Consider the following 15,734-nt stretch of genomic DNA (forward strand, 5'->3'; position numbering starts at 1 on the left):
CTTGTGTTCCACTAGCTACACACACACACACACACACACACACACACACACACACACACACACACACACACACACACACACACACACACACACACACACACACACACACACACACACACACACACACACACACACACACACACACACACACACACAGTACTGTACTTAAGTAAAATGTTGATGTGTTTTTACTTTACTGGAGTATTTCCAATTTTCAGTGCTTTTACTTCTACTCCACTACATCTCAGAGGCAAATTTTGTACTTTTACTCCATTACAATTATTCAAAAACTTTAGTTACTAGTTACTTTGCAGATATAAATTATTATATTATAAAACATACATTAACCACTTTAGCCCTATTTTATAGGCTACCTAGGCTACTTTCAAACATTTTAGTACTTTTACTTTTGGTACTTTAAGTACATTTTGATACCAACACTTCCGTACTTGAACTCGAGTAACATTTTTAATTCCGGACTTTTACTTGTAACAGAGTACTTCCACATTGCAGTATTGATACTTTTACTTAAGTAAAACACTTTTTCCACCACTGCACCCGCACACACACACACACACACACGGGCGCGCGCGTATAACTCACCACACACGAAGCTCCTGGATGGGGCCTGGAAGATGCTGGTGCCTTTCAGGCTCTCGGGGTGGGCACAGGCGGCGGTGACACTGGCCTGCAGGTTCCGCGCCACCAGCCACTCGGGGAGCCAGTGGAGCTGGCAGTCGCACAGGAAGCTGTCGCTCTGGATGAGGCTGCCGAGGAGGAAGAGAAGAAGATGAAGAAGAAGAAGAAGAGGAGAAGGTGGAGGAGCGGGGCGGGTGAGAAGGACCCCGAGATTAACCCATTAAGACCGGGAACGCATCTGTGTCATTTTTAAGATTTCTTTGGCTATTTCTTTGGCACTCGCTTTGTAGAGCTGCTATTTTTTGGGAAAAATCGTGGGTCTTTGAATATGTATTTTTAAGGTGAACATTTGTATCTCAAATCTTTGCTTCTGGGCATTCTACAAATGTCTTCTAAATCAGTTTTTTTTTTTTAAACGTATGTTGCTGTAATCAGTGGTTCTCATGTATTTGGCCGTGGACCCCCACCTCAAAATATTTAGTTCCAGGGACCCCCATAAGTTGTAACAGAGTTAAAAAAAAAGTTTGCTTTAAAAAACACATATTCAAAGATTTGCACACATTTTCCCGATTTTTCTAAAAAATAGCAGATCTACAAGCTCGTAGCGCGGCACCGAGTGCCGCGCTACGAGCTTGTAGATCTGCTATTTTTGAATAGCCCCAAAGAAATCTTAAAATGACACACAGATGCGTTCCCGGTCTAAATGGGTTAGGTTCGCCGTTGTGTTTCCTTTTGCACAGAATACTGTATGTTGCTGCGGCGTGTGTATATCGCATGTCACAATATCCTGCACGGAATCACAATTTCCACTGAGCCAATGTGAGAGTGTAACGGGATACGTGCGCGTTTCCTCCTCTAGGAGGAGGAGAGGAGGGGAAAAAAAAGAAAGCGAGGGGTGACTGCAGCGTGTCACGGATGCCAAAACAACCGAGGGAGAATGTGTTTCGATCTCTGAAGGCGCGCGCGCATGTGTGTGCGCGCAGCAAAACCCGGAGTGTTAATTGAATTTGCGGGGTCCATTATCGCACTATTTCAGAGTTAGATTAACACTCCGGTTTTTTTTCCCGTGCACGTAATATGCTGCTGACTCCATGTGCTGTACATTTATAGTGTATGTCGTTTGCTGTCGGGCAGAAACCCCTCATCTCCATTCTTTTGTAAATTAACACCCTACTTGATCGTACCACAAGTGTCACACAAAAGCTTGACGCTTGTGTGTGACGTAGCAGATCTACAGGCTCGAAACGCGGCGCGAAGCGACGCGTTTCGAGCCTGTAGATCTGCTACTTTTGATGTTTTTGAATGTGTGTGTGTGTGTGCGCGCGCGTGTGCGTGTGTGTGTGTGTGTGCGTGCGAGACTTACAGTGACTTGATGTTTCTCATCTTGCTGAAGGCATCGGGCTGAATGGTACGTATGGCGTTCTCTCCCAGGTTCCTGGCGGGGGGGGGGAAGGGGGGGGGGGGGGCATAAAATGTCGTTATAGCTTGAGAGACATCCCCCCCCGCCGCCCCAAACACCCATGTACGGGACAGCAAGGTGCACGCAAACAAGCTCACACACATACCACCCCCCCCGCCCCTTTTCATTACGAGGGGGGGGGGGGGGGGGGTTTGGGGTGCTTACGGGTCTGTGTCGGGGAGGGGAGAAAGGGCAAAGTTGAGGCTGCTGCGCTAGCTAGGCTAACGAGAGGGGAAGCAGCTGTGGGCCCTTTTGCAAAAAAAAAAAGCCCCGCTCTTCTCCTTTTACAAAGACGCTATTAAATTGCGGAGCAGCCCCCCCCCCTCCTCTCTGCACCAGCTACTTTTGGCAGACCCTCTGCCTCTCTCTCTCCCCCTCTCTCTCTCTCTCTCTCTCTCTCTTCCACTGGGAGCAGGGTTGCCAGATCTGCTCATTATAATTTCCCCGCAAGATTTTATTTGAAAATAGCCGATCTACAAGCTCACAACGCGTCGCACCGCGACGCGTTGTGAGCTTGTAGACCTGCTATTTTCAAATAGCTGATGTATTATGTTAAAGTGCTCAAGTGGCCTGTAGTCGCTTCTTTTGGGCTGTTTTTTCCTAGACCTGGTTGCTTGTTTCTCTCACAGAATCTGGCAACACCGACTGGGAGTGGGGGCTGTGTGTGTGTGTGTGTGTGTGTGTGTGTGTGTGTGTGTGTGTGTGTGTGTGTGTGTGTGTGGGGGGGGGCATACTCACAGGTGCTCCAGGGTCTCCAGGCCCGAGAAGGCTTTCTTGGCCACCGACTTGATCTTGTTTCCAAACAGAGTCCTGCCGTTGACCCCCAAACAAGAAAAGGGGGTTAGGGGGAGGGGGAGGGGGAGGATTAGGATGGAAGTGAAAGCGGAGGAAGAGAAAGAGAGAAGGAACGAGGGAGGAGGAGGAGGAGGGGACAAGGAGAGAAGTTCAATTAGCAAAGCTGAATCTGATAAGAGTGTGTGTGTGCGCGCGTGTGTGTGTGTGTGTGTGTGCGTGTGTGTGTGTGTGTGTGTGTGTGTGTGTCTGGAGAGGGTATTGGAAATCCGAACTGTGCGGAGATTAGCTCGGAGGAAGGTTCAGTCGAGGCTGGGGTTGGGGGAGGGGGGTGGGGGGGTGTTCGGGGGGTAGGGGTCAGATGGGTCCTGCGCCGCTCTTCAAAGAGTACTTTTATCTTTATTAGAATGCAATAGTGATGACAGGGCGGGGCTAAGTGTGTGTGTGTGTGTGTGTGTGTGTGTGTGTGTGTGTGTGTGGGGCGGGGGGGTTGGGGGTTGACATAAGAATGGGCAGGTTGTCTCTCACCGATAGGGACAACACAGCTTGTAAGGGCCTGTGTAACAAGGGGTGTGTGTGTGTGTGTGTGTGTGTGTGTGTGTGTGTGTGTGTGTGTGTGTGTGTGTGTGTGTGTGAGGCGGGCTGGGTTCTAATCCCCACTATGATCAGCCTTCCTCTCCTCTCTGCTGGCCTTCAACAGGAAGGGGAGACACGGCTGACTAGCTCACCGTGTCTGTGAACTCCCAGTCCCTTGTATGCACACACGCACAGACACACACACGCACAGACACACACACGCACAGACGCACACACATACAGACACACACGCGCGCACGCGCGCAGGTCTCGTCGCTGCCGCTTTCTATTCTTTCCAATACATCACAGAAACATTTCATTAAAGGAGTAGTTCACCCAAAAAAACAAAATCGTATTTTCTATCAATAATTACACCCCATGAAGCCTTGAATTCATGGAGATGTTTTGGTTTTCGTCGCGTTCGTAAACCAATAATTTGATGACTGGCGGAATCGAATAGTCTCCTATTGGCCGACGAGCCAGTCATCAAATTATTGGCTCAAGAATGCAACAAAAACAAAAAAAAGAAATCTCCATTTATTCAAGGCTTCATTTGGGTGAACTACTCCTTTAAGCCATTGAGACCTGGAACGCATCTGTGTCATTTTTAGATTTCAGCTAAAAAGCATTATTTTACACTTTGGCTATTCAAAAATAGCAGATCTACAAGCTCATAGCGCGCCACCGAGTGCCGCGCTATGAGCTTGTAGATCTGCTATTTTTGAAAAATCGTGTGCAAATCTTTGAATATATATATTTTTAAAGCGAAAATGGGAACGGCTCTGTGTCACTTTAGATGTCTTTGGCTATTCAAAAATAGCAGATCTACAAGCTCATATGTGAGCTGGTAGTTCAGCTATTTTAGAAATGTGTGCAAATATTTGAATATATATTTTAAAAAAATAAAGCGAACATTTGTAACTCAAATCTTTGCTTCTGGGGGGTCCCTGGAACAAAACATTTTGAGATGGGGGGTCCGCGGTCAAATACATATCTAAAAATGGTTTTCTAAATCCTAACAGTATCCTGCTTTATCAGTGGTGCTCCAACTTTTCCATGTCAAGGACCCCAAAAATGACAAGTAGGCTATTTGGCCGCGGACCCCCCCCCCCCCCCCCATCTCAAAATATGTTGTTCCAGGGACCCCCAGAAGATCGGAGTTAAAAATGTTCGCTGTAAAACGTATACATATATTCAAAGATTTGCACAAATGTTCCATTTTTCCCCCCAAAAAAATAGCAGATCTACAAGCTCTCTGTGCCACGCTATGAGCTTGTAGAACTGCAAATTTTGAATAGCCAATGAAATCTTAAAATGACACAGATGCGTTCCCAGTCTTAATGGATTAACCCTTTGAGACCTGAAACGCATCTGTGTCACTTTAGATTTCCGTGGCTCTGTCGCCGTCAGCGCAGTGGCAGTGGACCGGCTTCATGCTTCATTTAGAATGGACGCCAACGCAACACCAAAGCTCACAATGCGTTGCAGAGCGACGTCTGCCATTTGTCTATGGATTTTCAATTTCAACAGGGTGCATCCCTAGTTTTGGAATAACCCATTAAGACCTGAAGCGATTCTTAAAAATGTTTTCTAAATCCTAAGAAGTTTTTGAAAAAAAAAATCCCCAAAAAATGATCTACAAGCTCATAGCGCGGCACTCGGTGCCGCGCAATGAGCTTGTAGATCTGCTAGTTTTGAATAGCCAAAGACATCTAAAGTGACACAGATGCGCTCCAGGTCTCAATGGGATAAAGAGGCAGTGCTTTTTCAAATTCCGTGTTTATATGCCTTTTTCAGATAAACGTGTTTTTATACAGATATTCAACATCTGTAAATATCGGTTATCGACCCTAACAGCAATGTTGACATTGGTCATCGGTTATCGGCCAGACATGTCACATCTCCCTCCATTAGTAATGCATCCCTACTCATTTTGCCTGCACATCCAAGTATAAAATCATGCTTTTTAGAGCGTTGGTTCTCAAAGTGGGGTCCGGGGACCCCCAGGGGTCCTTGAGGGAGTTCCAGGGGGTCCCCAGCTAAGTGATAGATAGTTAGGACCCTTATGTGTCTGTAACTCTTGAGAGTGTACAAATGGAACCAAATGGACCCTAACGGGTCCATTTGGTTCCATTTGTACACTCTCAGAGTTAAAATAACATTGATTGTACAATATAAACTGGGGTCCCAGAGATAGAAATGCCATTTAATGGGGGTCCGTAGCCCTAATGCATGTCAAACTGGGCGTCCTTGAAATTAAAATGGTTGAAAATCACTGCGTGAGCCGTAAAAAAAAACGTCTCTTATGGGGGTCCTTGGCAATATATTTTCAAATGGGGGTCCGCGGGCTAATAAGTGTCAATTTGGGGGTCCTTGACATGTAAAAGTTTGAGAACCACTGCTTTAGAGCAACAACAGTTACTTCCCTCCCATGAAATGTCAGTGGTGGACACTTTGATGTCTCACCCCCCCCCTCTCTCTCTCTTTCCCATGTATTTTTTCCCATGGGGTTGGCTTGTGTGTGTGTGTGTGTGTGTGTGTGTGTGTGTGTGTGTGTGTGTGTGTGTGTGTGTGTGTGTGTGTGTGTGTGTGTGTGTGTGTGTGTGTGTGTGTGTGTGTGTGTGTGTGTGTGTGTGTGTGTGTGTGTGTGTGTGTGTGTGTGCGTAGAGTGCCAGCGCTGAGGATGCAAGCGGGTTGCTTCCGCCAAACACTGTGGGGACAAAAGGCGGGCAGGGGGCGGGGCTACGAGGTTGTTTGATGTTGACGAGCGTCAACGACCCGCCCCCTCCAAAGTCCACCCCCTCTCTCGCTTCCTACCAACCGGGGACGAGGGAGGAGAGAGAGAGCGTGGATCATTGATACCTGGAACGCATCTGTGTCACTTTAGATGTCTTTGGCTATTCAAAAATAGCAGATATACAAGCTCATAGCGCGGCACCGAGTGCCGCGCTATGAGCTTGTAGATCTGCTATTTTTGAAAAAATCTTGAAAAAGTTTTAGATTTTTTTTCATTTTTTTTCAAAACTTTCAAAAAACCTCAGGTCTTAATGGGTTAAATGAATATCACCATTATTTAATTGCTGTCGGGGCAAAAAACATATTCTAACGTTTTGTCCTACTTGATCATTATACTACATCGTCACACGAAAGCATTAAAAGCAGCAGATCTAACAGTTTTCAAAAACAGCCAATCTGCACACTCACGTGTCGCAGTGCAAAGCTTGTAGATCGGCTATTATTACATTTTAGATTTTTTGGGGGGAAAAACGTCATCAAATCCATGCACTTTTCGGACAAAATATCAGTCAAAACATTGGTAATCGGTGGGCTCCTAGGACTCTCCCAAATCGGGATCGGCATTGGACCAAAAACACATGCCATCTTCTCTTCCTGTCTCACACCGGGAGCCATCTTGGACGGATATCATATTTTATCTTGGGGCCGTCGAGAGAGAGCCACGGGACATCTATTCCGGTCTTTCATTTTTTTTCCCACTATTTTAATTTTATTCGACCTGATGAGAAGGTTAACATGACATGGCACGGTTGTAAATAAGCGATTAAAAATATGATTTGGGGGGGTTTGTCGCTCCGTCGCCAAATTTGATCCGACTTGGCCGTAATTGCAACGAGAAGATGAAGTAACAAGATGAAAAGCAGATTGTGGATGTGGGGTGGGGTGGGGGATGTGGGGTGGGTGGTGTTTGCTGGCGGTTCCGCACACTGGCTCAAGTGAAAATCTAAAACCTGGATGTTTTGTGGAGAAAAAAAAAGACTCGTAAATAAAGAAATGAAAGGTAGAGAGGGACTCTTTAAGTCATCACTCAGCCCGGTGGACTCTGTTGCCCCCTCGTTTTTTGGACCGGAGCCCCCGCGCAAACAGACAAGCGGAGCGCGAGCGAGTCGAGTCGGGGTCCGGAAACTTTTCCCTTTTTGTGGCGATCCAAGGGAACCCGAATAGAAAAAAGCCCCGCTCCCCCGCTTTCTGATTGTCTGTGTCCAAAGAAACAGCCGAGTCGATCCCAGAACCAGCGGCAGGCCAGGAAAGGGGATGAGGAGGGGGTGTGTGTGTGTGTGTGTGTGTGTGTGTGTGTGTGTGTGTGTGTGTGTGTGGGTGAGAGACGGAAAGATACAAAAACATAGGAGGGGGGGGCGGGGCACTCACAACTTGTTGAGGTTGTCCAGTCCAGAGAAGGCTCCATTGGTGTCCTCTATTGTGCCCGAGATGTCATTATGGTCCAGCTCCCTGCGGAGAGAGAGAGAGAGAGAAAAGAGGGGGGAATAAGAGAGAGATGAAGGGAGCGGGGGGGGGGGGGTAGGCGAAGGAGGGAGGGAGGGGAGGGGAGGGGACAGGGTCTTCCAGCACTGAAGTGTTTCATAGCCCCTTTGGCAGAGGCTGGTCTGGTGGGAAGTCACGGGATGTGTGTGTGTGTGTGTGTGTGTGTGTGTGTGTGTGTGTGTGTGTGTGTGTGTGTGTGTGTGTGTGTGTGTGTGTGTGTGTGTGTGTGTGTGTGTGTGTGTGTGTGTGTGTGTGTGTGTGTGTGTGTGTGTGTGTGTGTGTGTGTGTGTGTGTGTGTGTGTGTGTGTCGCACCTGGCCTTAAGAGCAGCCCCTCTCTCTGCCAACCAAGCGCATTCTTTCCCCTTTTGAGGGGTGGAGGAAGAGAGTGTGTGTGTGTGTGTGTGTGTGTGTGTGTGTGTGTGTGTGTGTGTGTGTGTGTGTGTGTGTGTGTGTGTGTGTGTGTGTGTGTGTGTGTGTGTGTGTGTGTGTGTGTGCATGGGCATGCAAAGGCAAAAAAAACAAAAATCCATGTATAATTCATGACAGCATGGAGGGTTTGGCGGGCACACAATGCGTTGTGGGGAGCCAGACAGTTGGGTCTGTGCATCTGATGGTGGCAGGTACGACCACAGCCAAAAAAACACCACCCACCCACTCACCCACCCACCCCTTAACCCATTGAGACCTGGAACGCATCTGTGTCATTTTAGGAATTCTTTAGCTATTCAAAAAATAGCAGATATACAAGCTCATAGCGCGGCACCGAGCCGCGCTATGAGCTTGTAGATCTGCTATTTTTGAAAAATCGTGATTTTTTTTTTTTTTTTTTTTTACATTATTTTCAAAACATTTTTTAGGATTTAGATTTTTTTTCGGCCTCGGGCCTTAATGGGTTAATGAGGTCTATGGACAGAGCTCAGAGCCCCGGCCAGGCCGAACAGGCAGAACAGAGCCTCAATAAACAAAGAGGAAGAAGGAGAAGAAATAAAGCCCTCTTTGGAGCGCATTCGGAGGTTTTCTCCGAACACTGGTTGAATGCGATTTCGTTGTTTTTTTTTCGCCTTGCCGCCATCGCAGGGCCTCGTTATACCTCCGAGGGTGAAGTCATCGCGACGCATGGGACCATTGTGCCATTTTAACCACTTATTAACCACATTTTATACTTTGGCTTTTGAAAAATAGCAGATATACAAGCTCATAGCTCGGCACTACGTGCTGCGCTACGAGCTTGTAGATCTGCTCTTTTTGAAAAACCTTGACATTTTTTTGCAAATCTTTGTATATATGTTTGTTTGTTTGTTTTTTTGAAAGCATTTTTTTTTACTCAAATCTTTGCTTCTGGGGGTCCCTGGCAAAAAAACATTTTCAGATGGGGATCTGAAATAGGGAAATACATATCAATTTGGGGGTCCTTGACATGAAAAAGTTTGAGAACCACAATACATCACAGAAAGATTTCATTATGCTGTGTGTTTATTGCCCGCCCCCCCCCCCCCCTGCCCCCATCCCTCCAAATGGTAATGGAGGAAAAAAACAAAAACACAGGGGTGGGGGGGGGGGGGGGGGGGGGGCTCAGTGAGTTGCCGCTCTAGCGCACGCTTTGTCTCCGGGGCAGTTAAAAGACTTTCTTTCAAACTCGGGGAAGGGTCTTTGAGGCTGATGGTCACTCACACCAGCTCCAGAATTACGCCCTCTCCTACTACGCCAATGGTTCACGTCAAAGAACCCCCACCAAATTGATATACGTTTGGCCGTGGACCCCCCCCCCCCCCCCCCACAAGAGAAGATTTGCGTTCAAAAGAAATCTAAGTTTATTAAAAATGTAACTTTCAAAATCAAAAAGAAATGTTCTCCTGTGCTAGTGGTTAATGATTGCGATGCTATATAAACACGTTTAGCTGGGGACCCCCCCCCCCTTCCCAGGACCCCTGGGGGTCCCCACTTTGAGAACCACTGCTCCGCTCCCTCCTCCATTCCCCTTTTTTTCTCCTCCATCCTTTCTTCATCGCCCCCCTCCCACCCCCACCCCCCCCCCCCACCCCCTTCTCTGGTTCCTTTCAGCCATATCCAGTCTTATAAGCTGGACTGAACTAGGGGGGGGGGGGGGGGGGGGCTGCCAATTTCCTACTCTTTCTGGCTGGGTGGACGTGAATGGCCCACTGCCTTGTTAAAGGAGGGGTTTGGGGAGGTGTGTGTGTGTGTGGGGGGGGGGGGGACCGGCAAGGGGGCCCCCGACGATGAGCCCCGCGGCCCCCGTGGCTGAATTAGCGGGCAGGCTGGCCAGCTCAGAGCTTTCACACCCCGGCTGCAGGGCTAGCAGCCCCCCCCCCCCCCACACACACCAAGCGGGCCAGCGGCGCAGGCCCAATTAAAGCTGCCCCCGGCTCCCTTTCAGAGCTCGGCCTCATGCGCCTGTCCTCCACTCCATTGATTAGATTAGGGCCTGCCTAAAAAACATGCAGAGAGACTGAGATGCACAGAGAGACAGAGAGAGAGGCAGAAGAACAGAATGACAGAAACGAGGGTAAAGACAAAAATAAACAAAAGCAGAGAAGGACAAGAAGGAAAAAGAGATGGACTGTTTTTTTCCCTTCCATAATGCTTGAGTGCTAATTAGTGCTAGTGCTAGCTAGCGCTAGTTAGCCCCATAACTCTTGAGAGTGGACAAATGGAACCAAATGAACCCGTCTCAGAGTTACAGACCTGTAAAGGGTCAATTAGGACCCCTCAGAGGGTCCCTCCCTGGACCCCACGTTGACAACCCCCCCCCCTGACACCCATAGCATCCCATGTGGCCAAAAAAGAGAAAAGGCCTGCATGCATGTGTGCGTCTTGGCTCGTCAGCGCTGTGTAGCGCGCTGTGAGAAAAGAGCTCGTCTTAGCGAGCTCAGGCATGAACTCTTTCTTTCTAACCCTGGCTCTTTTCACGGTGAAGAGACACAGCCCCCCCCCCCACCACAAGAGCCTTTCTACTTTGTACCTCGCACACTTTCTTTCCTTCTTTGCCTTAGTTTTTCTTTCTCAAGGCCTGTTCATGCTTTATGTTTCTGTGTGTGGGCACGGTGGAACAAGGGGTGGTGGTGAGGGACGACAGAAATGTCCCCGTCTTGTTTTTTACTGCTCAAAAATAAGTAAAAGAGGGGGGAGGGGGGGTTAATGATCTCCAGGGAGGTGAGCGGCACCACACACACAACACATGGGGGCATCCAAATTCGCTGGGAACCCCCGACGGCCCGAAAACAAAACAAGAGAGAGAAAGAGAGAGAGAGAGAGAGAACAAAAAAAGGAAAGACGACATAAAAGTTCTCACAGGAACCCCCGACAATGGTGATCCATGCCCAGAAAAGAAAAAAAAAATCAACAACAACACACAGTCATGAATAAACATGAATGCAAATGAGGCCGAGATCCTCCCCCCCGCCCCCCCAACCCTTGCCTCGGACAGGGTTGCCAGATCTGCTTATCATAATTTCCCGCAAGATTTGATTTGAAAATAGCCGATCTACAAGCTCACAACGCGTCGCATCGTGAGCTTGTAGATCTGCTATTTTCAAATAGCTGATGTATAATGTTAAAGTGCTCATGTCGCCCATAGTCGCTTCTTTTGGGCTGGTTTTCCTAGACCTGGTTGCTTGTTTCTCTCACAGAATCTGGCAACACTGGCCTCGGAGAGCGAGCGAGCGAAGCAAACCCCCACATCTCTCAGATCAGAGCAGACCGGAGGGAGGGAGGGGGGGGGGGGGGATCCATAAGCCCAGCTGGATCAAATATCACATCAGTGAAACCAATATTAAAAGGTCTCCACTTTCACTGCTCCCATGTGGGACGTTTCGAGGCTTATTTGTCAGTTATTTGTGTGGGTTTTGTAGGGCATTTGGGTGGAGGTAGCTCTGTGTGTGTGTGTGTGTGTGTGTGTGTGTGTGTGTGTGTGTGTGTGTGTGTGTGTGTGTGTGTGTGTGGTTTTGTGGGAGCCAGACTCACAGGACTCGCAGGGCCTTGAGGCCCCTGAAGGCCCCCTCGGTGACGTGGCTGATGGAGTTGTGTCCCAGACGGAGGCTGTGGAGCTCCCCCAGCATGGCTAGACTGCCCTCGTCTAGACGAGTCAAGTTGTTGTACGACAGATTCCTGGAGAGAGAGAGAGAGAGAGAGAGCGAACGGGGAGAGTCAAAGAGAGACACAGAGAGAGAGAGAGAGAATGACAGAGAAAAGAGGGCAGAGACGGAGTTGTTAAGGCAGGCGGAGAGAGAGAGAAAAGAGAAATATGCTGTGTGAGGTCTGGGGCTGGAGATGACAGTTTGGCAGAACACTGGAGGTAACTTGAGACATCATTATGCTGAATTTCATGGCTGATTCCATGTCTATTTGCCACTTGGTGATGTGTTTTTCCATGGCGCTTTTCTTTTTTTTTTTGTTCTCCCCTCCTCGCTCCTGCACCACAAGACATTAACCCATTAAGACCTGAGGCCGCTTCTAAACATTTTCTAAATCCTAACAGTTTTTTGGAAAAAAATATAAAAAAAAAAAATTTTCACGATTTTTCAAAAATAGCAGATCTACAAGCTCGTAGCGCGGCACTCGGTGCCGCGCTATGAGCTTGTATATCTGCTATTTTTGAATAGCCAAAGACATCTAAAGTGACACAGATGCGTTCCAGGTATCAATGGGTTAACGGGGAATGTGCTTAGCAGGCCTCGCGGAGCTAAGCGCCCCGACGGTTGAGGAAAAACGATTCTCGCTCGCTAACGTGCGTCACATAGCTGACAGCCCTCAGTTTATAAGGGCACTTGAGCGTGTGGTAAACCCTCGGAGAACCTCGCTTGCCGCTCTTCCAATTACACGCGCGCCGCGGCCATGTACCGGCTATAACACGTAACAACGCTCTAATGCGTTTCCGATTGCGGATGATAATGAATCCCACAGTCGAGATCGGGGTGGACGCCGGTGTTCAAAAAAGGCGGTGTTTTTATTGCCCTCTCGGTGGCCCTGCCGGCCCTGTCTCCCCGGGCCGAGGATCGGGTCTGCTTGACCGGTCATGTGTGGAGAGATTCTCCCTGATGGCGAGGCTCAGGCCTGGCCTATTTGGAATGCAATAACTGCTGGCTGCTCATAAAGACAGGCCCTCTCTCTCTCTCCTCTATCCCTCCCCTGTTTCTCTCTGCGCTATCTGGAAGGGAGAGAGTCATCACGACCCGAGATAATAAAAATCATAGAACCGTTCACCATGATGATGCAACGGTGCCAGACATGGGGAAGCCGTCAGCGATTCTGTCATGCACAAAAACGGAAAACATTCACAGGAAACGAGCTAAGAGATAATATTGCAGAGTAAACTAATGGCGCTTTACCCAGGCTAAAGCCAGAACTGTTCAGAAGCTGAAACCTTCCAAAACCTTTGTAAGTTCTGTGATTTTTTTTTTTTTTTAGGTTTACGTTATAAACGCAACCATCCCTGAAGGAGGAGGTACGCCATGAAACGAAACTCATGAGAAAAGCAAAAATAGCCGATCGACAAGCTCACAATGTTGCTATTTTCTCTATTTTCGACAACATTTGAACGTATAAGTTCTGAGTTCTGGAGTCAGGTTCCGAGAACCATATCGTCTCTGTCGGGTGGAAACCTCATATGTCCAAAGCTGTAACTTTTCAAGATTCAAGTTCAAAAGCAGCAAAAGTAGCAGATCTACAAGCTCGCGCCGCGTTTCGAGCTTGTAGATCTGCTACTTTTGATGGTTTTGTGTGACGCAGTAGTATGATCAGGTGGCATGTTAATTTACGAACAAAAAAGTTAAGAGGTTTATCCCCGCGACGATATCTAAAACAGAGTCGTAGTGTAAATGGAAGCACATCCAGAACCTGTGAAATACGCTTCACGGCACGGTTCGCTTCAGTTCTTATCGTCAAAAAGAGCTATAAGTCTGGACGCGAGTGGACTAAGAGGGGAGCGCAAGCTCTCTCTCTCTCTCTCTCTCATACAGTATCTCTGTCTCGCTTTACGGTTGAGCTGAAACGCGGTGCGGGAGCAAAACTGATACCCCTGATGGGGGCAGGCGCTGCGGTTAGCGATGCCTCACCTGAGCACGTTGCTGCTGCCGCTGCCGCTGCTGCTAGCTACGGTGACAAGTCACGTCAATAGCTTCTGAAAGGCTTCTGGATAATAGCTCCTCCTTGGTTAGACAAAGAGCAAGGAGGGTTTACCCACGGCGTAATTACCACAACACAAACCAGCAGGGGGATTATGTGCTGGTTTGCCAAACCCCCGCGTCTCAGACCTGAATACAAAAACGCTTGTCGAAAGGCTTAAGTACTGTCAAAGCCCAGCTCTAATTATGGGATAAACAGGCTTATCCTCGAGAATAGCGTGGCATATTGGGTGTTAAAGGCACGGCGTTCCTTAGCCCCGGTTAGGGTAGTATAGGGATGATATGGGGGCGGGGAAGGAGGAAGGGTACGGTTCTCAGGCTATAGTTCAAGGACACGGCCTGCGGTTTTAGAGTGAAGAGCGAGCGAGCGAGCGAAAAAAGAGGAAGAAATGCTAGAATTTAACCCATTTAGACCTGGAACGCATCTGTGTCACTTTAGGTTTCTTTGGCTATTCAAAAATAGCAGATATACAAGCTCAAAGCGCGGCACCGAGTGCCGCGCTATGAGCATGTAGATCTGCTATTTCTGAAAAATCGTAAAAAAAATATATATATATTTTTTTTTTCAAAAACATTTTAAGAATCGGACTCAGGTCTAAATGGGTTAAGAATGCGTTAATCTGATCCTGCAAATAGTGTACGTGGTTTTCCTCTTTTAGGTTTAAATTAGCCGGGGGAACCATTTTTTTAAAATTCTGCACGACAGGTAGCTAAAATAACTTTTTAAAAGAATGTCTTAAAATCATACATAACTACCCCTGAATTCCTTTCCACAACAATTATCTCATGTTTAGCATATTATTTAACCACGGTCTGCTGACAGATATGTGCGTGTCAATAATTGCTACGTGTTTGGGGAGTTAATGGAGGGGTTGCCGCTGTTGCTCACAGTTCTCGTAGCTTCTGGCAGAACTTCCAGCCGTCGGGGTTGATGCGGGCGATGGAGTTGTTGTTGAGGAAAAGCTGCTGCAGTGAGCTCAGGCCATACAGCGAGCCGCCGTTCACCTCCGTCAGGCTGTTGTAGTCCAAATGACTGTAAGGGACGCCAGGAGGACATATTTAGATACAGTCATATAGACATTATACAGATAGACCAGTGGTTTTCAACCTTTTTCATGCCAAGGACCCCTAAATTGATATACATTTGGCCGCAGACCCCCATGGGAAAATGTTGTGCCAGGGACCCCCCAGAAGTACAGATTTGAGTTAAAAATGTTCGCTTAAAAAAAAAAATATATATATTCAAGGCTGTGCACACATTTTCGAGAGCTTGTAGATCTGCTATTTTTGAATAGCCAAAGCTAAGTGGATAAAATGAGTGTGACACTATGTTAACACATTTTGCTGGGGACCCCCTGGTACCCCCTCAAGGACCACTGGTGGTCCCCGGAGCACTGGTTGAGAACCACCGATATAGACTGATATGGTTCTCAAACTGGGGGTCCCCAAAATAGTTTTGGCGGGGTCCACAGATGATTTGCTCAATGTGCAACATTGCTTTCTCACTCGACAGTAAACAGACCAACATACAGTGTAAGTGTATACAGGGTATCTGCACATTTCTAAAGTGACAATTTAAGGACTTTTAAAACCTCTTCAATACATCTAAAATGAAAAAACAAGACCATTACTGCATCCAGTAAGTAAGTAATCAACAAACTATACTATAGAAATAGCCGATTCAGTCAGAACCACCGTGGTTCAGAGAATTTGGGAGGATTATATTGGACAGGAATCGAGACCTGTTCTCTGTACAAACCACTGGTTCACAAAGTGGGGTACGGATAACGCCAGGGTTCCGTGACGAGGTTCCAGCTTAATTTGCGTAACCAGTTTAACCATATTTTCC

General features: G+C 47.6%; 1 protein-coding gene across 1 annotated transcript in view; it reads right to left on the reverse strand.

Annotated features, from left to right (window-relative positions):
• lrig1 (leucine-rich repeats and immunoglobulin-like domains 1) overlaps positions 1 to 15,734 on the reverse strand; it is a 64,452-nt gene that overhangs the window by 14,067 nt on the left and 34,651 nt on the right. The window contains exons 7-12 of the mRNA XM_084063214.1: positions 14,775 to 14,918; positions 11,727 to 11,870; positions 7,631 to 7,711; positions 2,837 to 2,908; positions 2,003 to 2,074; positions 604 to 767 (exon numbers count right to left, since the gene is read on the reverse strand). Of these exons, the coding sequence (XP_083919340.1) occupies positions 604 to 767; positions 2,003 to 2,074; positions 2,837 to 2,908; positions 7,631 to 7,711; positions 11,727 to 11,870; positions 14,775 to 14,918 (677 nt within the window). The remainder of the gene's footprint in view (positions 1 to 603; positions 768 to 2,002; positions 2,075 to 2,836; positions 2,909 to 7,630; positions 7,712 to 11,726; positions 11,871 to 14,774; positions 14,919 to 15,734) is intronic.

Source organism: Gymnoscopelus microlampas (assembly GCF_963454915.1).
Source record: "Gymnoscopelus microlampas genome assembly, chromosome: 7".
In the NCBI taxonomy this organism is placed as follows: domain Eukaryota; kingdom Metazoa; phylum Chordata; class Actinopteri; order Myctophiformes; family Myctophidae; genus Gymnoscopelus; species Gymnoscopelus microlampas.